At 35.0% G+C, this 17,512-nt stretch overlaps 1 protein-coding gene and 1 long non-coding RNA gene across 2 annotated transcripts; one reads left to right on the top strand and one right to left on the bottom strand.

Annotated features, from left to right (window-relative positions):
• Positions 1-9,900: 9,900 nt before the first annotated feature.
• Positions 9,901-12,193, bottom strand: LOC103828512 (glucan endo-1,3-beta-glucosidase 12). The gene is made up of 3 exons (XM_009104111.3): positions 11,916-12,193; positions 10,509-11,834; positions 9,901-10,124 (listed from the first exon to the last, which is right to left on the bottom strand). Exons 1-3 carry the CDS (start codon positions 11,974-11,976, stop codon positions 10,090-10,092), a joined length of 1,422 nt encoding a protein of 473 aa, XP_009102359.1. The 5' UTR covers positions 11,977-12,193; the 3' UTR covers positions 9,901-10,089.
• On the top strand, positions 12,191-16,814 carry LOC117126510. The gene is made up of 2 exons (XR_004449126.1): positions 12,191-12,403; positions 12,438-16,814. It is a non-coding gene; the product is annotated as an uncharacterized LOC117126510 (long non-coding RNA).
• Positions 16,815-17,512: the final 698 nt, after the last annotated feature.

Here is a 17,512-nt window from a genome sequence, read left to right on the forward strand (position 1 = left end):
GGTTGCTAAGCTAGGATATTGTATAATGTGCTTCTCTGATTAGGACTTCTTAGATGTGGATTGCAATATTGTAGAGGTGATGATTCTAAGTTTTAAATCATGTGAGTCGCTGCTGTTTTCAAAACCTCTTTCAGAGAGACTGCCCGTCTGTTTTGCTTGAGTACAACCAAAAGGGTAAGTCTGGGGGAGTTGATAGACCATATATTTTACCCATTTTTAATCATGGTCTATAAGTGTTTTAAAGTGTTTTAAGATGCAATTATTATGTTTTGGAGTCTATTTAGAGTATTTACAGGTTCAGGGACGTTTAGGAGAAATATGGTGATTTTTGAGTCTTTTGGAGCCTTTGGAGGTGCAGAGTTGCACAGACGCGTCAGAGGTTTAGTTATGGATGGAGACCTTCCGACTGTTAGATTGAGCCCATATTTTGACACAAGATATAGCTTTGAGTTAGCTTTCCGATTCCACCGGTCTCAGGTCAATCAGCATCTTGTAGCAGATGTTATGCCTGTTTTACTGAAGAGTGGTCAGTCTGCCTCGCAAGAGGAAGCTGCCGAGAAGAAGAAGCCACGTCGATCGATGCAGCACTCTGCACGTCGATCGATGGAGACCCAGATCGTGGGCCTTGTATATTTTATGACTGCGTGAAGCCCAGAAGCCATAAATTACCAGAATGCCCTTGGACGACCAGAAATCCTATTTATGTTATTTCTAAGCCATTGTTGACAGCTACAAATTTTCTAGACTTCTTTACGCTTTCATTTCCATTGTTTTTCTGAGAGGAGAGAAGGAAGTAACTCCTATCAGAGTCCTCCTAGAACTCCATTGGTTTTCTTAATCATTTATATTTCAGTTTTTACATCTATTTTATCTATGATTTCTGTGACTAACTTCATGTCTGAATAGATCCACCTGTTAGGTTTAGGGTTCAGATAGGTTTGTGGGATTAGCCCCAAACTATAGATCTGCCTTGTTGTGATATTCATGATAGATTTGTATTTATTGCTTGTTTTAGAGTAATTAACTAGAATTTGATCATAGGATTGCATACTCAAGCACCCTTGTTATCCCATCCTGACATCTATCTATCATATTAGGACTGCTAGAGAGGGCTAACCGCCAATTTAGTATCTTAATAGGGCATATCATACTCGCGCATAGGCCTGGCTAGAACCCGTCGATCGATGTCCTCAACTGACTATCGGTCGACGTAGACAAAGGTGTATCGGTGGATGTCCCAATAGGACCATCGATCGACACTCTTTCGTAGTCAACATACTAACCGTTGAGACACGAGATCTAGCTTGTTAACCAGTGAAACATGCCACAGCTGATCACTAAGTTAAGCGGTTGAGCTCTAACATATCTTGCATGCAACAAATAGGTACCTATAGGAATTATAATCTCCAACACCTGAATAGAAACCCTAGATCTATCAACCATCCTTCCATCAAACTACTCCTTGCCAAGCTGAACAATTACCTTGTTCATCTTGTTTATTGCTTTATTTATTACTTGCTTTATTTACTGCTTTAAAACCTATTAACCTAACTTAATCATATAACTATTAGATCTAATCGGTTCCCTAGCTCCTTGTGGATTCGATCCCTAAGTACTATAACTCGACCTCTTTTGATGAGAGTAACACTCTTTAGGGTAATTTGAGTGATATCACAATGCATCAATTTATAAAGAAAAACAATGTAAGAATCAGGCGTTTTCTTATTATAGCGAAAGCAAAAATACGCATCAGCATGACAACCAGTCTCATCATATATATCCCGCAATATGGTTAGAGAGCTTTGGAATAAGACACTTGATCGTGTCACACAATAACAGTGTCTAAATGTGTATGGAAGAAATCAGTTTAGATTTGTTGAGTGGTAGACATGATCACCCGGAAACCATGACAGAGGCAATCAAAAAAATAATTTCAATTTGACAGAAGGTTGTTTTGTAAAATCTACTTGTCTAAGTTAAGAAACTAAATCAGGAGGATTTATCTCTATGTGTATTTAAATGGTTGTACCGTGTCTCAGATAACAACAGTAAATTGGCTGCAGTAAAGAGCAATAATTTGTTTTATAAGAAACCACTCCTGGGACAAAGTCTTTTTGAAATAAGAATGCAAGTAGAAGAAAAGTGAAAAAAAAAACAACAACAAACGGAATCTAATACCTAGCAAAATCTTAAACAATTTATTCAAACTCAAGTGAAGACAAAATCCTAAGCAGTAGCGGTGGTGGACGTTGGAGTTGGCTCACGATGCTGGGACATAGGCTTTACGGGATTTGTTCTCTGCTGGATCATCCTTGGGAAGTGGTGGACCAGCAGAAGATAATCCAATATAATAGGTTCATCATTCAAGTTATCTGTAGCGCCCGAGGCTCCATCCATCAACACACAAGCATTCATTGCAGGATTTGTAGGACGGGCACCCCTAGTCACACCATTAAAGAGCTCATTTGTAACTGCTCCTGCTCCGGGCCAATCTTCCTGCGAATGAATCACAAAAGAGTGATCACCTAGAGCAAAAATATGATAATAGAATTAGCTAATGATAAACCATAATACGCTGAATTTTCTGAGTTTAATGGCCATGACTTCCGCAATGATATCTAAGACAGATCAGTGAAAATTAACAAATAAACATTGCGAATCAACCTAATCTAATCAAACCAGTATGGAGGAAAAGTTTTGAAACAGGCCTGGTAAGTGGGTGTTTGTATTTGCAAGCAACATATGTCTGCTCATGATTTTGGAACATAAACAGCTCTGTAGGAATATGATTGATGGCTTGTGCAATCTCGACAAAGGTGGTTTACTCCGTGAAACTATCGAGATGGGTTGCTGTTGTCAGCTTGACGAACTGGTTACTCTTCGTAACATAGAAGAAACAGCCTCCCTATCTCTCTAAGTAAGTGTGGGAATATGTTCATGTTGTGAACGCTAATAGATCCTTGAATCAAGCAGTGACTGCCTTTTATTTTAAAAGAATCAAGCTTTAGCAAAGAACAAATTTCTTAAACAGTATAACATATATGATACATACAATGGAGAGCAATACCTACTCATCTACCAGAATCCTATCAACCTCATAAGTTCTTCACATGCCTAACTTCCCAAAAACGAAAAAGCCGTGTGAAAACAGTCGCCCTACACCAACCAGCCTTCAATTGAGAGAGAAGAAGTTGAGAATTCACCATAGTCGTAGCTGTTTCTAGATAGAGCATGGAAAGAGAGATGATTGAGAGATAACAAGGTTCTCGGGGTCCTCACTTTTGGTTTGTATATGTACTGAAAGAAATTGTTCAGAAAACGCAGGGATGCTGAACGGTTATGGATGGTGCACAAAACGTCGCTTTAAGCTTCTGTGGAATTTCATTGTGCAGGTCGCGCCGCAAGAGGAAGACGGATGAGGAAAACCTAATCCCATGTGGTTTCTAACATGTATGCTCAATTTTGGGCTTAAATTTTGGGTTTCATTTGCAAAAGTAATAAAAGCCTAGAGGATTAAGAAATCCGGCAGGAGAAAAAAAATCGAAAGTAGCTTGGTATTCTGACACGTGTCACGAACTGCTTCACCCTATGTGGTGATGTGGCAGCAGAAGAAGGGAGAAAAGTCTCATTTATTGTTATAGATAGATGAGTGCAATAATAAGATTTTTAATTGTCTAGATAGAAATATTAGAGATACTTTACAATTGAAAAATACAGGCAACACTATAGAATGAAGCACATATGATAATAAAACAGCTTCACACTCAAACCGTTTCCGCATAAATAGGAAGTTGACTACCAAATTCTATGCAGGGAAAGGAGATGGTATTTCATGGATGGATCATGGAAATATAAGGATCAGTTTCCGGGACAAGGATGATATAGTATTCTAGAAGGATTTGTGAGATTGATAGGAGCATGGAATGCACACAGTATTTTCACTCCTTTACTTGCGGAATTTGAAGCTCTTATTTGAGCTACAAATGTATGGAAAACTTGCGGTAGTCTTTTGTGACTTTTACGACAGATTATTCTGAGATGATGAAGATGGTTTCGGAAGTAAAATAATAATTTTCATTTGCATCATATATTCAAAATGTAAAACGCCTAAGGAAAGTCTCAATATTTTCAAATTGGAGTATGTACCCCATATTCAAAAAAACATAAAATAGATGATCTTACACGAAATGCACGTAGTCAGCTGTTTCATCTTATCAGCATAGACATATATATATATATATATATATGGTCACATGTCTGACTAGCATAGTCTATTTACGCTAATGACAAAGGTACGCAATTGTTTTTTTTTACATCAAAAAGCTATTTTATCACTCAAACTAGAGGTGGACTGAGAATCTAGACCAGGACAGAACAACCAATAAACAATAAATCTCTATGAAGCTCTTGAAGTCCTGGCTAAGGCATCCACCATCTTGTTTTGGGCTCTTGGTATGTGGAAGATCTTGAAGTTATGGTAGCGTCCTTTTATAGCTTCGAATTCCGCAAGTTCCATGGAGAAGGTTGGCCACGTGCTTGGGTCCTTTACCATTGAAATTACATCCTTGTAGTCAGTTCCAAAGGATTGGCATGAAGTATGTTGGGACATGTTCTCCATCGCCCATATGAGCGCATCCAATTCCGAGTGTAATGGAGACCGTTGTCTCACATTATTTCTCAACCCTAAGAGTTGATATTTTTCCAGTTTCATCCAGACACACCCATCCCTAGCCACTGTAGTATGACTCTGCCGACCAAGACCCATCTACCAGGCATATACTTAGTAAGCATAAGGCTCGCATTCCCTAGTTCTGTTCTGGTGCAGGCGCGTCTTCCACTGTCATAGAGTTCGCCTCAAACCAAGCATTACATTCACTCTGGGTGTGACTAATTAGTTCCATCGGATCACATGTTAAACCTCTGAATAACTTATCATTTTGCGCCTTCCATAAGTACCAGACTATCAATGGATATGTGTCTTTGTCTAACTCTGGATCCTCAATTTTACTCTTTCTCTAGAAAAGATAGTCCAAATTGGTATAAACACTTGAGCTTGCAAAAATATCAGGGCATGATGTTGTCGATGCATGAGCCCAAGCTTGCAGGACAGGTGGACATTCAGATATTGCATGATTCACAGTATCATCCTCTTCTCCGTACCTCGGACAATAATTATCACATCGCATATGGCGGCGTGTCAGATCTCCCATCACTGCTTAATACCATGAGGTCATTTGCCAAATTAAATGTTTCATTTTCAGGGAAATCTTCCAAACATGAGCTTGCAGTTTTATTATACTGGGTTCAAACATCATGACCTCAGGATCATGATATAGGAGATTCCTTGCAACCCAATATCAAGATTTCACGTTGTACAGTCCACTCTTTGTGTAGCCCCAGCTATATCTATCTTCCTTATGTGATTGACTTATGGCCATACTCCGAATTAGGGAGACATCCTCCTGTGCAACCAACTGCTCTAGTAATCCAACATTACATCTTCTGGGATTGCCATGGGTATGGTCAGACACAATCATTCGTGGGTGCACCATTAGGGCAGCTGGTCTAGTCGGCCATACAGAAGCAGTTGGGATCCATGGATCATTCAAACCTGAATTTGGCACCCCGAGTGAACCACCCTTCTTATTCCCAATAAGAGAAGTGGATGTGCCTCCATTAAGCTTGACCATACATAAGACGGGGCAACTGAGCATGTGGTTTGTTGAATCGAGCATGTACGGTGATATCTTCTTTTTTGAAGCCGCGCAAGAAGAGATTTTGGGAATTGAATCAATCTCCACAGTTGTTTTGCTAATAGAGCAAAGTTAAATTCATGGATTAATCTAAATCCCATTCCACCCTCCTCTTTTGGATAGCACAATTTTTCCCATCTTGCCCTATGCATTCCTCGTTTTGGTGGATTCGTACTCCACCAGTAGCATGCAATAGCACTAGCTAATTTGTCACATATTTCCAGTGAGAGTAAAAAACTTGACATAACATATGTTGGGAGAGCTAAAGCTATAGCTTTGATGAGAATTTCTTTCCCAGCCTTTGTCAACCATCTCCCAGACCATCCATTGATTCTATGATTAAGTTTATCTTTGAAGAACACAAATAGCTTACATTTTGACCCACTTATATCCTCTGGAATGCCAAGACAGGTTCCCATACCGCTTTCGTTATCAATACCAGGAGTGTCTTTAGTTTGCTGCTTGATAGTTTTCGGCACTCTCTTTCCAATAGAAGCAAAGACTTCTCAAAATTTATACATTGGCCTGATGCTTTCCCATAAGACTTTACTACTTTCATGACTTCATCACATTCACGGGGTTCCGCCTTACAGAAGAACATGCTATCATCAACAAATAACAAGTGGGACACCGAGGGGCTAGCATGTGCTACCAGCATCCCGGTTATCTTTCATTGATTATTTGCATGATTTAGAAGGCTAACGAACGCTTCCGTACATAAGATGAAAATGAAAGGAAACAAAGGATATCCCTGGCGTAAGCCTCTGTGAGAAACAATGTTTTCTCTGGGTTGGCCATTCCTAAGTAGTGATATTTTACTAACGAGACACTGCGCATGATCCACTTGATCCAATTTTCTGAAAAACCCCATTTTTTCCATTACTCTTTGGATAAAGATTCATTACATCCGATCATATGCCTTACTCATATCAGTCATAATAGACATCCTCTTATGTCATCCACCTGGCTTTGTGCGCAAAGTATGAAACATTTCCTGCATAATCATAATGTTATCAGTAATCTGCTTTCCCGCCACAAAGGTTGATTGTGTTTCTGATATCCTTTCAGGTACCTTTTTCAAACTCTGGCAAAGGACCTTAGAGATGATCTTGTAACTCACATTGCATAGGCTAATCGGGCGAAATTGAGCCATTTCAGTATGCTTTTTTTTTTTTGGAATGAGGCATATTTATCATTCAGTCCCGCAGCTATTATATCTTGAAATAAGAACTCATTGACCATACAAGTCAAATCACTCTTGACTATATCTCAAAGTTTTTGATAAAAAGTGTGCTCATACCATCAGGCCTATACTCTTTCTCTGGATGCATAGCAAATAGCGCAAGTTTGATCTCCCATTCCGTGACCGGTGCTGTGCGGACTTGGTTTGTATCAGCAGTATTCGTCGACGAGATATTTCCCTAGAGCTTCATCTATTTATGTCAGTGTTGAAGTCTCAAATAAACTCCTGAAATAACTAGTAGCAATGGCTACCATTTCTTTTTCATCTTCAATCATATCTCTAGAACTATTTATTAGTCTAGTGATTTAATTCCTGGCTCGTCTTTGTTTTGTCAGATTGTAAAAAAAATTAGAATTCATATCCCGTTCTCTTAGCCATAGAATCATGTTCTTATGTTTTCAGAACAATTCTGCTCCTTTAAAATCGTCAAAAAATTCTTTTAAAGTTGATGTTATTTCCTCTGTTGTCACATTATCATCCGCATACATTACATCAATTTTTTCTTTTAGTTATTCAGCATCCTTCTCTAAATTTAAATTATTTTATCTTTTCCACAAATAATTCAGGATGGATGGAATTCTCCGGAATTGCCAACGGACGGATACAAAAATCATGGCTCATATTACTAGTTGTAGGAAAAGCTTTGAGTAAAAGAACACAATTGTTACCTTGTCTTGGGAGTTTCTCTTCTCCTGTCTTCATGGAATGGGGCTCCCGCAGCAGTTCTTACACTGGTTGTCTTCTTGTATCTGTAAGACAAGTTTCATGGTTGGTTACAATGGGACAGTAAATGGATACTTCAAAGGAACTAGAGGATTGAGGCAAGGAGACCCGCTATCCCCCTACCTCTTTGTGATAGCTATGAATTGCCTATCTCATATGCTGAATAGTGTTGCAACTCAAACAAGGTTCAAATATCACAGCAACTGCAAGAAGATAAAGTTATCTCACCTGTCATTTGCTGATGATCTTTTAATCTTCACTGAGGGGAACATAGAGTCAGTTCAATGTGTTCTCCAGGTCCTTAAAGAGTTTGAGATGAGGTCGGGGCTCGCTGTAAGCTTGCAGAAAACAAGCTTCTTTGCTTCAGGATTGTCAGACGCAGAGATTAATACCATTCAGGCTTCTACTGGAATGGCTTGCGGCAACCTACCTTTCAGACATCTCGGAGTCCCAATGAACTCGAGGAAGCTTTCACTCTCAAGCTGTGAACCCTTACTGCATCAAATAAAAACACGTTTCTCATCATGGTCAACAAAAACTCTTTCTTTCTCAGGAAGATTGATGCTCATAAACACGGTAATTTCAGGTATTACCACATTTTGGTGCTCATCATTTGTGCTCCCGAAAGCGTGTATAGCCAAGATCAACTCGATGTGTGGCACTTTCCTGTGGAGAGGAAATATTGAAGAAAGTAACAACGCAAGGGTGGCATGGGCGTCGGTTGTAAACACGAAGGAACAAGGGGGGCTTGGAGTGAAGGATCTCAGAACTTGGAACAAAGCCTGTTGTATGCGATTAATCTGGCTCCTTTTCTTCAGACCAGACTCGGTCTGGGTATCCTGGTTTAAAGAAGTAATCCTCAAAGGTTCAGTGAGCAATTTTTGGACAACGAAACCATCTCAAAAATTCTCTTGGCTTGCAAATAAGCTGTTGAAGCTAGGAAAAGAGGCTTACCCTTTAATTCATGTGCGTATTCAAAATGGAGAATCTGCAAGATTCTGGTCGGATAACTGGAGCCCCTTTGGGAGTCTCCAAGAGTACTTGGAAGGAGGAAGATCGCGACTTGGCATACCAAAAGCAGCAACACTGGCATCGCTTTATCGGAATGGGGTTTGGCAAATACCATCAGCTAGAACAGAGCATCAACTACAGGTTCTCTCCTTCATTACTACGATTCAATTCACAGAGGAGTCAGATTCTTTTGAATGGGAAATCAATGGCAAGGTTAGCGAAAAATATAGTACTGGTCAAGTTTATCACTACCTGCGAGGAGATATTGATACTGTTGACTGGGCAAAAGCTGTTTGGACATCAAGAAATATCCCAAGGCACAGTTTCCATGTTTGGCTAGTGGTGCTCAACAGGATTCCAACTAGAGATCGGATGCTGGGTTGGGGCCTTCAAGTCCCTTCTCTTTGCCTCCTATGCAATACTAATGATGAGTCGCGTGATCATCTCTATTGGGAATGTGATTTCGCTTTCCAGCTATGGAGTCTCGTTGCGGGAAGATGCGGGATCCATCCGCAGAGGCGATGGGAGAGCTCTCTAGAACAGATGATTTCTCTCCCCCCTCCTCCATCAACTACTCGATCTCTTACACTTCTGGGATGGCAAGCCACAGTCTACTGGATTTGGCAAGAGAGAAACCAACGACTGCATGTGAATCAATTCTGCTCCATTGATTGTCTCTTCAGGTTAATTGATCACCAAATCAGAAACAAAATACAGAGCTTCCGGGAGTCCAATGCGAGACGATCGTCGGCAATGATGCAGCTATGGTTTCGTTAACTTCGAACTGGGTCTCCATCGATTTCTCTCATTTGATTCACTTCTTCCTCACGACTTCCCCACCATTTCCTTTACTTCTTATCATTCTGGGCTTCATAGAGTATGGGCTTCATAACTAAGGGTTTTGGGTTATTATTATATGAGTTACTGGGCTAGTCTCTTCTACTAGGACTCTTGGAGCCTTTGTAAAACATTTTATCTTCTTTTGCAATTTAAATTAAGAAAGCCTGTTACAAAAAAAAGAACACAATTGTTATTTGGCAATGGACTCTAGTTGTATATATTTTGGGAATGGACTTAGTTGTATATCTTCGCTTAGATTTTTTCCTATCTATTCAACCGACAACATGCATATATATCTGTCGACATTTTGTCACATCGATCTCGCATTTATTTAACCATCATACTAATTGCGTTAGCTAAATATTACTAATATCAAGAACATCGTTTCAATCGATATTAACAACATAATATTAAAAAGTTCCAAAAATTAACTAAGAACTTCAGCCTAAACAAAACACAACCAAGATACGAATATATATATAGCAGAATAAATCTTCTCCCTTGGATTCTCTTCTTCCTTTAGTATCCTGTCGGGAACTCGCATCTTCCGTACTCTGCATATTCACATTACATTAAACTAATCAGCTTCTTTAACAAAAAAGACTGAAGAAGAAGAAGAAAAAAAAGGCTTATACATATAACTAAAATAATCCAAGTTGAAACCCCAAAAGAATCATAGGATTCTCTTTAAACCCAACCCATAAATAAAGAAACTAACTATTTCCTGGATCACATGCGCATAGACAGCACGTCGTGTACCAATCACTACTAGTAATAGAAGTTCACGTGGGAACACACTTCTCGCGATATTTGACCAATTATAGACCATTCAAAATGCGCTACCCTAAGTGGTGTGAGATAGCATGAAACCCCATAGCTACTCTTAAATTGCGCTGGAATATAGATAAATAAAAAAAGAACAAAGTTAAAATACGCACTTGGTGGTTGGGTAACGACGTAAGCAGCGCCGCCGAAGTAACAGCTACCTCCGGCACGCCCTTTCTTCTGGTAATAACTATTGAAAGCAAAAGAAGCGTGCGCCTCGAGTGTATCTGGACTGTAACACGGGGCACCACGCTGGATCGGACGGCAATCAGCACCTCCGTCACCACAAGCGTAATCTAAACCACCCTGTAGCCGATCCTTCCCCGCATCACCATTAGCCACACACCACGTGCTCCCCGTCAAGCTCTTCGACACACCACCACCGTTGTTCGGAGGCGTAACTTGCTGATCTCCGGTGGCCGGAGTATTATGACCACCGTCGCGGTAATGCTTCAACCCTTCCTGCGTGAAAGGAATGTCGTAGACTTTTTTCTCGTCGGGGAAGAAGAGACCGTAGTTTCTCTCCGACGTAGGTCCGAACTTCTTGTTCTCGTTGAAGAGAGCGAAGAGATAGACAGTGAGATCTGCTTTGGGACGTAACGGAGTTCCACCTCCGGTTAAAACCCGACGGATTAAGTTTCCGTTGTACGACGCTGCGTTTGCCACGCTGGCTCCGACTTCGTTTTCGTCTCCTTTTGACGGCCATCCAGTCTCCGTCACGATAATCTCAATATCGTCGTACTTCAACGCCGACATAGCTGCGAAGACGGCGTCGATCTGTGCGTCGAAGAGGTTGAAGTATCTCAATCCGTTACCCGAATCAACCATTCCTGGATTCTCTCTAAGCAAAGCGTAGTCTAGAGGAATCACATCTGAGTTTCCTTCGTACGCGAAGAAAGGATAAACATTTATCATGAGCCTCGAACCGGTTTCGCGTAAGAAATCCAACATCGGTTTAATGACAAGATCGACGAGTTCTGGTCGGAAAGATCCGGAGGAAGAAGGGTAAGAGTTTTGAAGCGCGCTTAAGGCTAAAGGAGAAGAGATTTTAATGGAGGAGTGGAGGTTGTAGCTGACGAGAGCTTTGTGAATGTTTCTCATTGCTGGGATTAGGTACTTGGTTGTGTTGTGTGGATCTACGAAGACTTCGTTTCCTACCGCGATTGATTCGATCTGCGTCGAAGGATGGTAAGCTGCTACATTGCGTTTAACCCATGTAGCGGCGAAGGAAGGGCGTTTGGCGGCTGAGAAAAGCATTTCGTTTGGCAGATCTACTGTGACCCGGATTCCAGATCCGGATAAAGCTTTTAGAACAGCCGGGTCGGCGTCAAAGATTTTGACCCGGTCTATTCCTTGGGATTTAAGCAGTTGTACTACTTTGAATGCTGATGGGAGCTCGTCAGAGATTCGGCCATAGTTGACGCCAATGGAACCAGCCTCTGCAAAAGGAAGATAGAACAAAATAAGTGAGAATGAGAACGTTTGCGCAAGCTTTCTTAAGAAAAGTTAAGTAACATTACCTGAGAGTGAAATGGCCGAGAGAATAAGGACTAGGAAGTGGAACGCTCTGAGATAGTCCATACTCTTGCTTCTGAAGCGAAGAGAAGAACTGAGAGGGGAAGATAAATAGGAGCCACACAAAGAGATGGAGAGAAAGAGATCAGGGTTACCAGAGAGAGTGGTGTCGTGAGGAGTGAGTGACACTACTATAGCTACTTCTAGTAAAGTGGTGGGTGGTAAATAGCCTATGACTGGGTCTTAATGGAAATTAAGTCAAGATTATAATTTTTTTTTGGTGCACATGCCATATTATTTGCATCACCTTCTCCACTTCCGCATCTTTCACATAACACAGTGTATGATTGGAGTTTACAGCTAATTATGTCGAGAATTGATGGTTTCTTTTATGAATGTGAATTATTTTTTTGTTTAAACGAATCATTAAAACGTTTACGAGTGTATTATTGTTTTCTCCTCTTGTTTCAAAGAGAATGAGTACTATTTAGAGGTAATGTCTACTTGACTTTTTATCCACTGGATAGGTAGGTATGCATAGTACTGTGATATAGATATTGTGATATATTGCACAAAAAAAAAGATATTATGATAGACATAGAGCGCTGTGCGTACTCGACTTGTAGCTACTAAATACTTAATAATATAGATGTTTTTTTGCTTTTCGAAAAAAAAATTAAAAACTTCAAATTTAGAGTTTTAGAACATCTCTAAAAAGAAACTATATTTTGATGTTTCTAAAACTCTATATTTGAAGTTTAAAATAGTTCTTCTACAAAATCAAAATTTCAAACTCAACATTAAAATTATTTGTACTTTGTAATATAGTTCTTATATTTGTCATAACTGATTTGAATTCATAAAACTTTTGTAAATAACTAGCACATATATTCATATATTACAACAATATTAATTAACAAAATATTATATTAAAAACAAATATTTTTTTAAAAAAACAACTTAATTAATATTAAACTTCAAACAAAATACCATATTATTCCATAAAATGATTTACGTCATGCATATATGATCCACTAGTGCATTTCGAAGTAAAAAGGGCTCTCCTCATTTTTACTTTGTAGATTACAAGCTAAAAGGTATTGAAATCGGATGATATTAATACTTGTAAATACATTAGATCTGAACAAGAAATAAAAAAAGAAACATAAATATTACTAAAAGACTAATTTTTATCGATGATATTAATACTCGTGAATATATTTGATATGCAAAAGAAATAATTGTACTAAAAAGACATAAAAACAACAACAACCATCTTCAGTTAAACAAAAAAAAATTGGACAATATTTGAAAATTTTGAAGGCTCCAGATCAAACTTACCTAACTATTAGTGTTGTTGTAATATTTAAATTTGTGTAATAGTTATGTATTCATCTAATTTTTTTAAAAAAGTTTGTTAAGTTTCTTTTGTATATTATTGTTGTCTAAATCTAGTTTAAAATATTTAAAATATTATTTAAAATATTATTTAAAATTTTATTTAATTTTAAGTGTAAAACTTAAATTTTGTAAACAAAATTTAAATATTTATGAGATATGGATTAAAACAATAAACGAGAAATATTTATGAATAATATATGTGATGTGTAATTATAATGAACAAAATGCAAATAAAAATATGAAACTTCAAATTTGAAGTTTTGAATAGTAAAACTTCAAATATAGAATTTCTCTCTTCAAAACTTCAAATTTTAATTTTTGAAGTTCCTTCTTAGAGAGCAAAAAACTTCATATTTTAAGTTATATAGTATCTTTTGGAGATGCTTTTAAGAAATGAAACTTCATTACTCAAAACTCTAAATTTGAAGTTTCATTTTTTTATTTGCATTTTGGTCCTTATAATTAATTCTACCTCACAATTATGATTCTTAAGTATTTTCTCATTTAAAGTTTTAATTTTTAAACTTTTGTATATTTTAAATATTTTAAATTTATTTTCATAAATTTTAATTTTACACATAATTTAAAAAATAAAATAAAATAAGATTTATAATATTATAGAAGTAGAATTATACAACAAGAATATTACAAAAGAAACTTACTAGAATTTTTTGAAGAAGTTACCTAAAGACATAATTATTACACAAATTGAAATATTACAACACTAATAGTCTAGTAAATTTTCTCTGGAACTTCTAAAATATTGTCCAAACAAATTTTGTGTAACCTAAAATGGAGCATTAAGAAAATGATTTTATGTAATAATATGGTATTTTACTTGTAGTTTAATATTTAATTATGTATTTCTATTTATAATTTTATATTTTAGTATAAGCTTTTATTAATTAATATTACGATAATATTTTTATCATGTACTACTTATCTATAAAAGTTTTATGGATTTATATTAATTATGACAAATATAAAGAATATAGTGTAAATTACAAATAATTTTGAAGTTAGATTTGAAGTTTTTCTTTTCGAGAAAAACACTTTAACACTTTGAATATAGAATTTGCAAAACTCTATAATATAGAGTCTTATTGGAGATGTTCTTGCTCCATATTCGGTTTGAAAATGTAAGTACTTGCTATCAGGTTATAAGTATTTAAATTTTATTAATTGTAAATACAAATCAATATCAAGCTTCGTTTCCTTTGTAACTACTTCACTCGTTTATTTACCACTCATTTTTCATATAATAATTATACTTAATATTTATTAAATAGAGATTTATTATTGGGTTCACCCCTTAGGGTGAAACTCTAGGTTCATCAACCAATAAGGTTTCGTTATTTCATATTCGATATCTTTTAGAAAAAGAAACAAAATATTATCAAGTTATATTATATTTTTAAAATAAAAATGAAACAAATAAATAATAAAAATAGTTGTTACAAAAAATGATTTTTTTAAAAAAAAATTAATGTCGTCAGAAAAACATTAAACCCTAAATCTTAAACCCTAAATCCTAAACTGTAAACCCTTTGATAAATTCTAAATTTTAAATAAAAAAACTAAATACTAAAACCCTAAACCCTTGAGTGTTTAAGTGTTAAGTATTTTTGACTTAGAGTTTAGGATTTATACAAGGGTTTAGGGTTTACCCAAGAGTTTAGGACTTAGGATTTAAGGATTAGGATTTAGGGTTTAGGATTTAGTGTTTTGCTGACGACATTAAAATTTTTTTTTTTGTAACTACTACTATTTTTTTAATTTTTTTAAAACATAATATAACTTGATAATATTTTATTTCTTTTAAAAAATATCAAATATGAAATAACACAATCCTATTGATTGGTGAACCTAGAGGTTCAATTGCATGAGATAAACCCAAAAATTAAGATATACTCTCTATGTTTCTGAAAGTAAGATTTTCTAAAGTGTTCACGCTTATTAAGAATTCAATAAATATTTATAATTTAGTTTTTTTTTTACTTTATTAATTGTTTCCTTAATATGCATGAATACTCTAGAAAATTTTTCTTTTGGGAAGAGAGAGAGTAATAAAAATGATTCTAATAATTTTTCACCAATAAAATTTAATCAATTCAAATATTTTCATTTAATATTTTTAAGAGTATAAAAAACATCTTAAACATACATATATATATGTACATATATTTAGAACTTTAATGGATAGAACACCTATTGGAGGTGCTCTGAATATCCAAAAATTAGCTGATACTTGCCAAATGCATATCCCTAATATACATTCATGAACTTTCTTTAGATATACAGTAAATTTGTGAGCTAAAGAATAAATTTGTGATTTTTGAGCTCCGCGTTTGTTTGTATATGAATATAAAGTAAGAAGATAGCAAATAAAATTTAAGTACAGATCAATAATGGAGTTTTACATTTTGCACGCCGATCGGATCATGTTTGGTAAGTTTGCTGGCTTTTCATCAGCGAGATATGAAAGAGAATGAATGACGATGTGAGTTGAATCTCGAGATACACACACACTTGCCATTTATTTCAAGCTGACTAACTAATTTGTTTCATTCCCAAGGTTCTCGTTTACACAATTGGTATTAGCAGCAAGGATATATACTCCTTCTGTTTTTTTTTTATCGTAAGTAGTTTAAGCAAAATTTGTTTGTTCAAAATATAAGTAGCTTTTATAATTTTAAATAACTTTTATTTTTATTGGGTATAGTGTTACCAATCAAATAATATATACTTATTTATTATTGGTTTAACTACACTTAATTTATATATCAAATGCTATTTTTGAAAAAATTAATAATTTTCTTAATATTTGTCCATTCATCTAAAACTACTTACAATAAAAAACAGAGGGAGTAGAATACAATTTTCTGCAGGCAAAAGTGAAGCAAATCCAAATTATTTCAATTTCAGACGGCAATCAATATCTCATTTTTGTTCACGGATTATATATGTCTTTTTTTCTCTCTTATTTCAGTGTGCATATTTTCTTTGATTGTAACTGTAATGGTTGGTTTTCTTAAGTGATGATTGTTTGGATGGTTTTTAGTTTTTGATTTTTGGTATCTAGTTTTCAGTTTTTGAATTTTGATTTTTAGTTTTTAGTTTTTGATTTTTGTGTAGATTTTTGTTTTTTTTTGAAAAAACTTGAATGGTAATATCAAATTTTGGTTTTTAGTTTTTAGTTTTTGTTTTGTAAATTAATAACATGAAATATATCAAACTAAAAATAACTATATTGGAAATAGTAAAACAAAATATAATATCACCAAAAATACATAATTTTTTTATAAAATTCAAAATATAAAAAAATATTATTAAAAAATATTAACAGCTAGAATTTTAAAATACAGACAATAAATTACACACGCATAAATGTGTAATACTTATAATTGAAAATATAATTAACTTACTATAAGTTTTTAGTACAAATAAAGTAGTGTAATAAACAATTATTCTGAAAGAAAACTGACAGAAAATAAACAACTATTTACTACTAATCTAGCAAAAAATATTAAAAGGTATATCAATACAATTAAATTTATACATAACTTTTTGTATTGACTAAATTTAAAAATTAAATTTCTTTTTTATTAATCAATTTTAAATTTTATTAAGTTATTTTGTAGTTTAATAAATTAAATTAAAAATGTGGACATCGGTTCATTATTAGATAAAATATTATTCAACTGTAATAGTTTTAGTAAAATTAAGATGTGTTATAAATATTATTCTTCTTATATAGATTATTTTGTAGTTTTAGAATTTAAATGATAGACAATTTTTTTGTTGATTCTTAGTAATTTGGAATAGTTATTATATTATCACTAATCTCTTTTATTTATTTATACTATATTAATGCATAATTATAGAAATATTAATATTAAAAAAAAAAACAAAAAGTCACGTACATTGCTTAAGAAAACCAAGAAAATATAGTTTTTAGTTTTTGCTAAAAATTAGGTAGTTATTTCAAAATCTGGTTTTCCTAAATTTTAAAAAATATATATTTTTTAAAAATCTTGATTGGTAAAAAAATAGATTTTAGAAAATTAAAAATCAAAAACCAAAAACCATTTTAGAAACCGCAAACAAACAGCCTCTTAATCTAATTTCTGGTTGGAATAATATTAAGGTGCATACTGTATTTATGTTTTTGGCAAATATAATGATCATATCTAGGCATATT

Source organism: Brassica rapa, chromosome A07 (genome assembly GCF_000309985.2).
Source record: "Brassica rapa cultivar Chiifu-401-42 chromosome A07, CAAS_Brap_v3.01, whole genome shotgun sequence".
Taxonomy (NCBI): domain Eukaryota; kingdom Viridiplantae; phylum Streptophyta; class Magnoliopsida; order Brassicales; family Brassicaceae; genus Brassica; species Brassica rapa.

What these genes read in the sequence shown, in the direction of transcription:
- LOC103828512 (XM_009104111.3), bottom strand. Translation starts at nt 11,976, where the DNA reads ATGGACTATCTCAGAGCGTTCCACTTCCTAGTCCTTATTCTCTCGGCC. An exon ending in CTCGGCCATTTCACTCTCAG is followed by an intron (nt 11,835 to 11,915) that starts GTAATGTTACTT and finishes TTCCTTTTGCAG; the next exon opens with AGGCTGGTTCCATTGGCGTC. An exon ending in CGTCGTTACCCAACCACCAA is followed by an intron (nt 10,125 to 10,508) that starts GTGCGTATTTTA and finishes GTGAATATGCAG; the next exon opens with AGTACGGAAGATGCGAGTTC.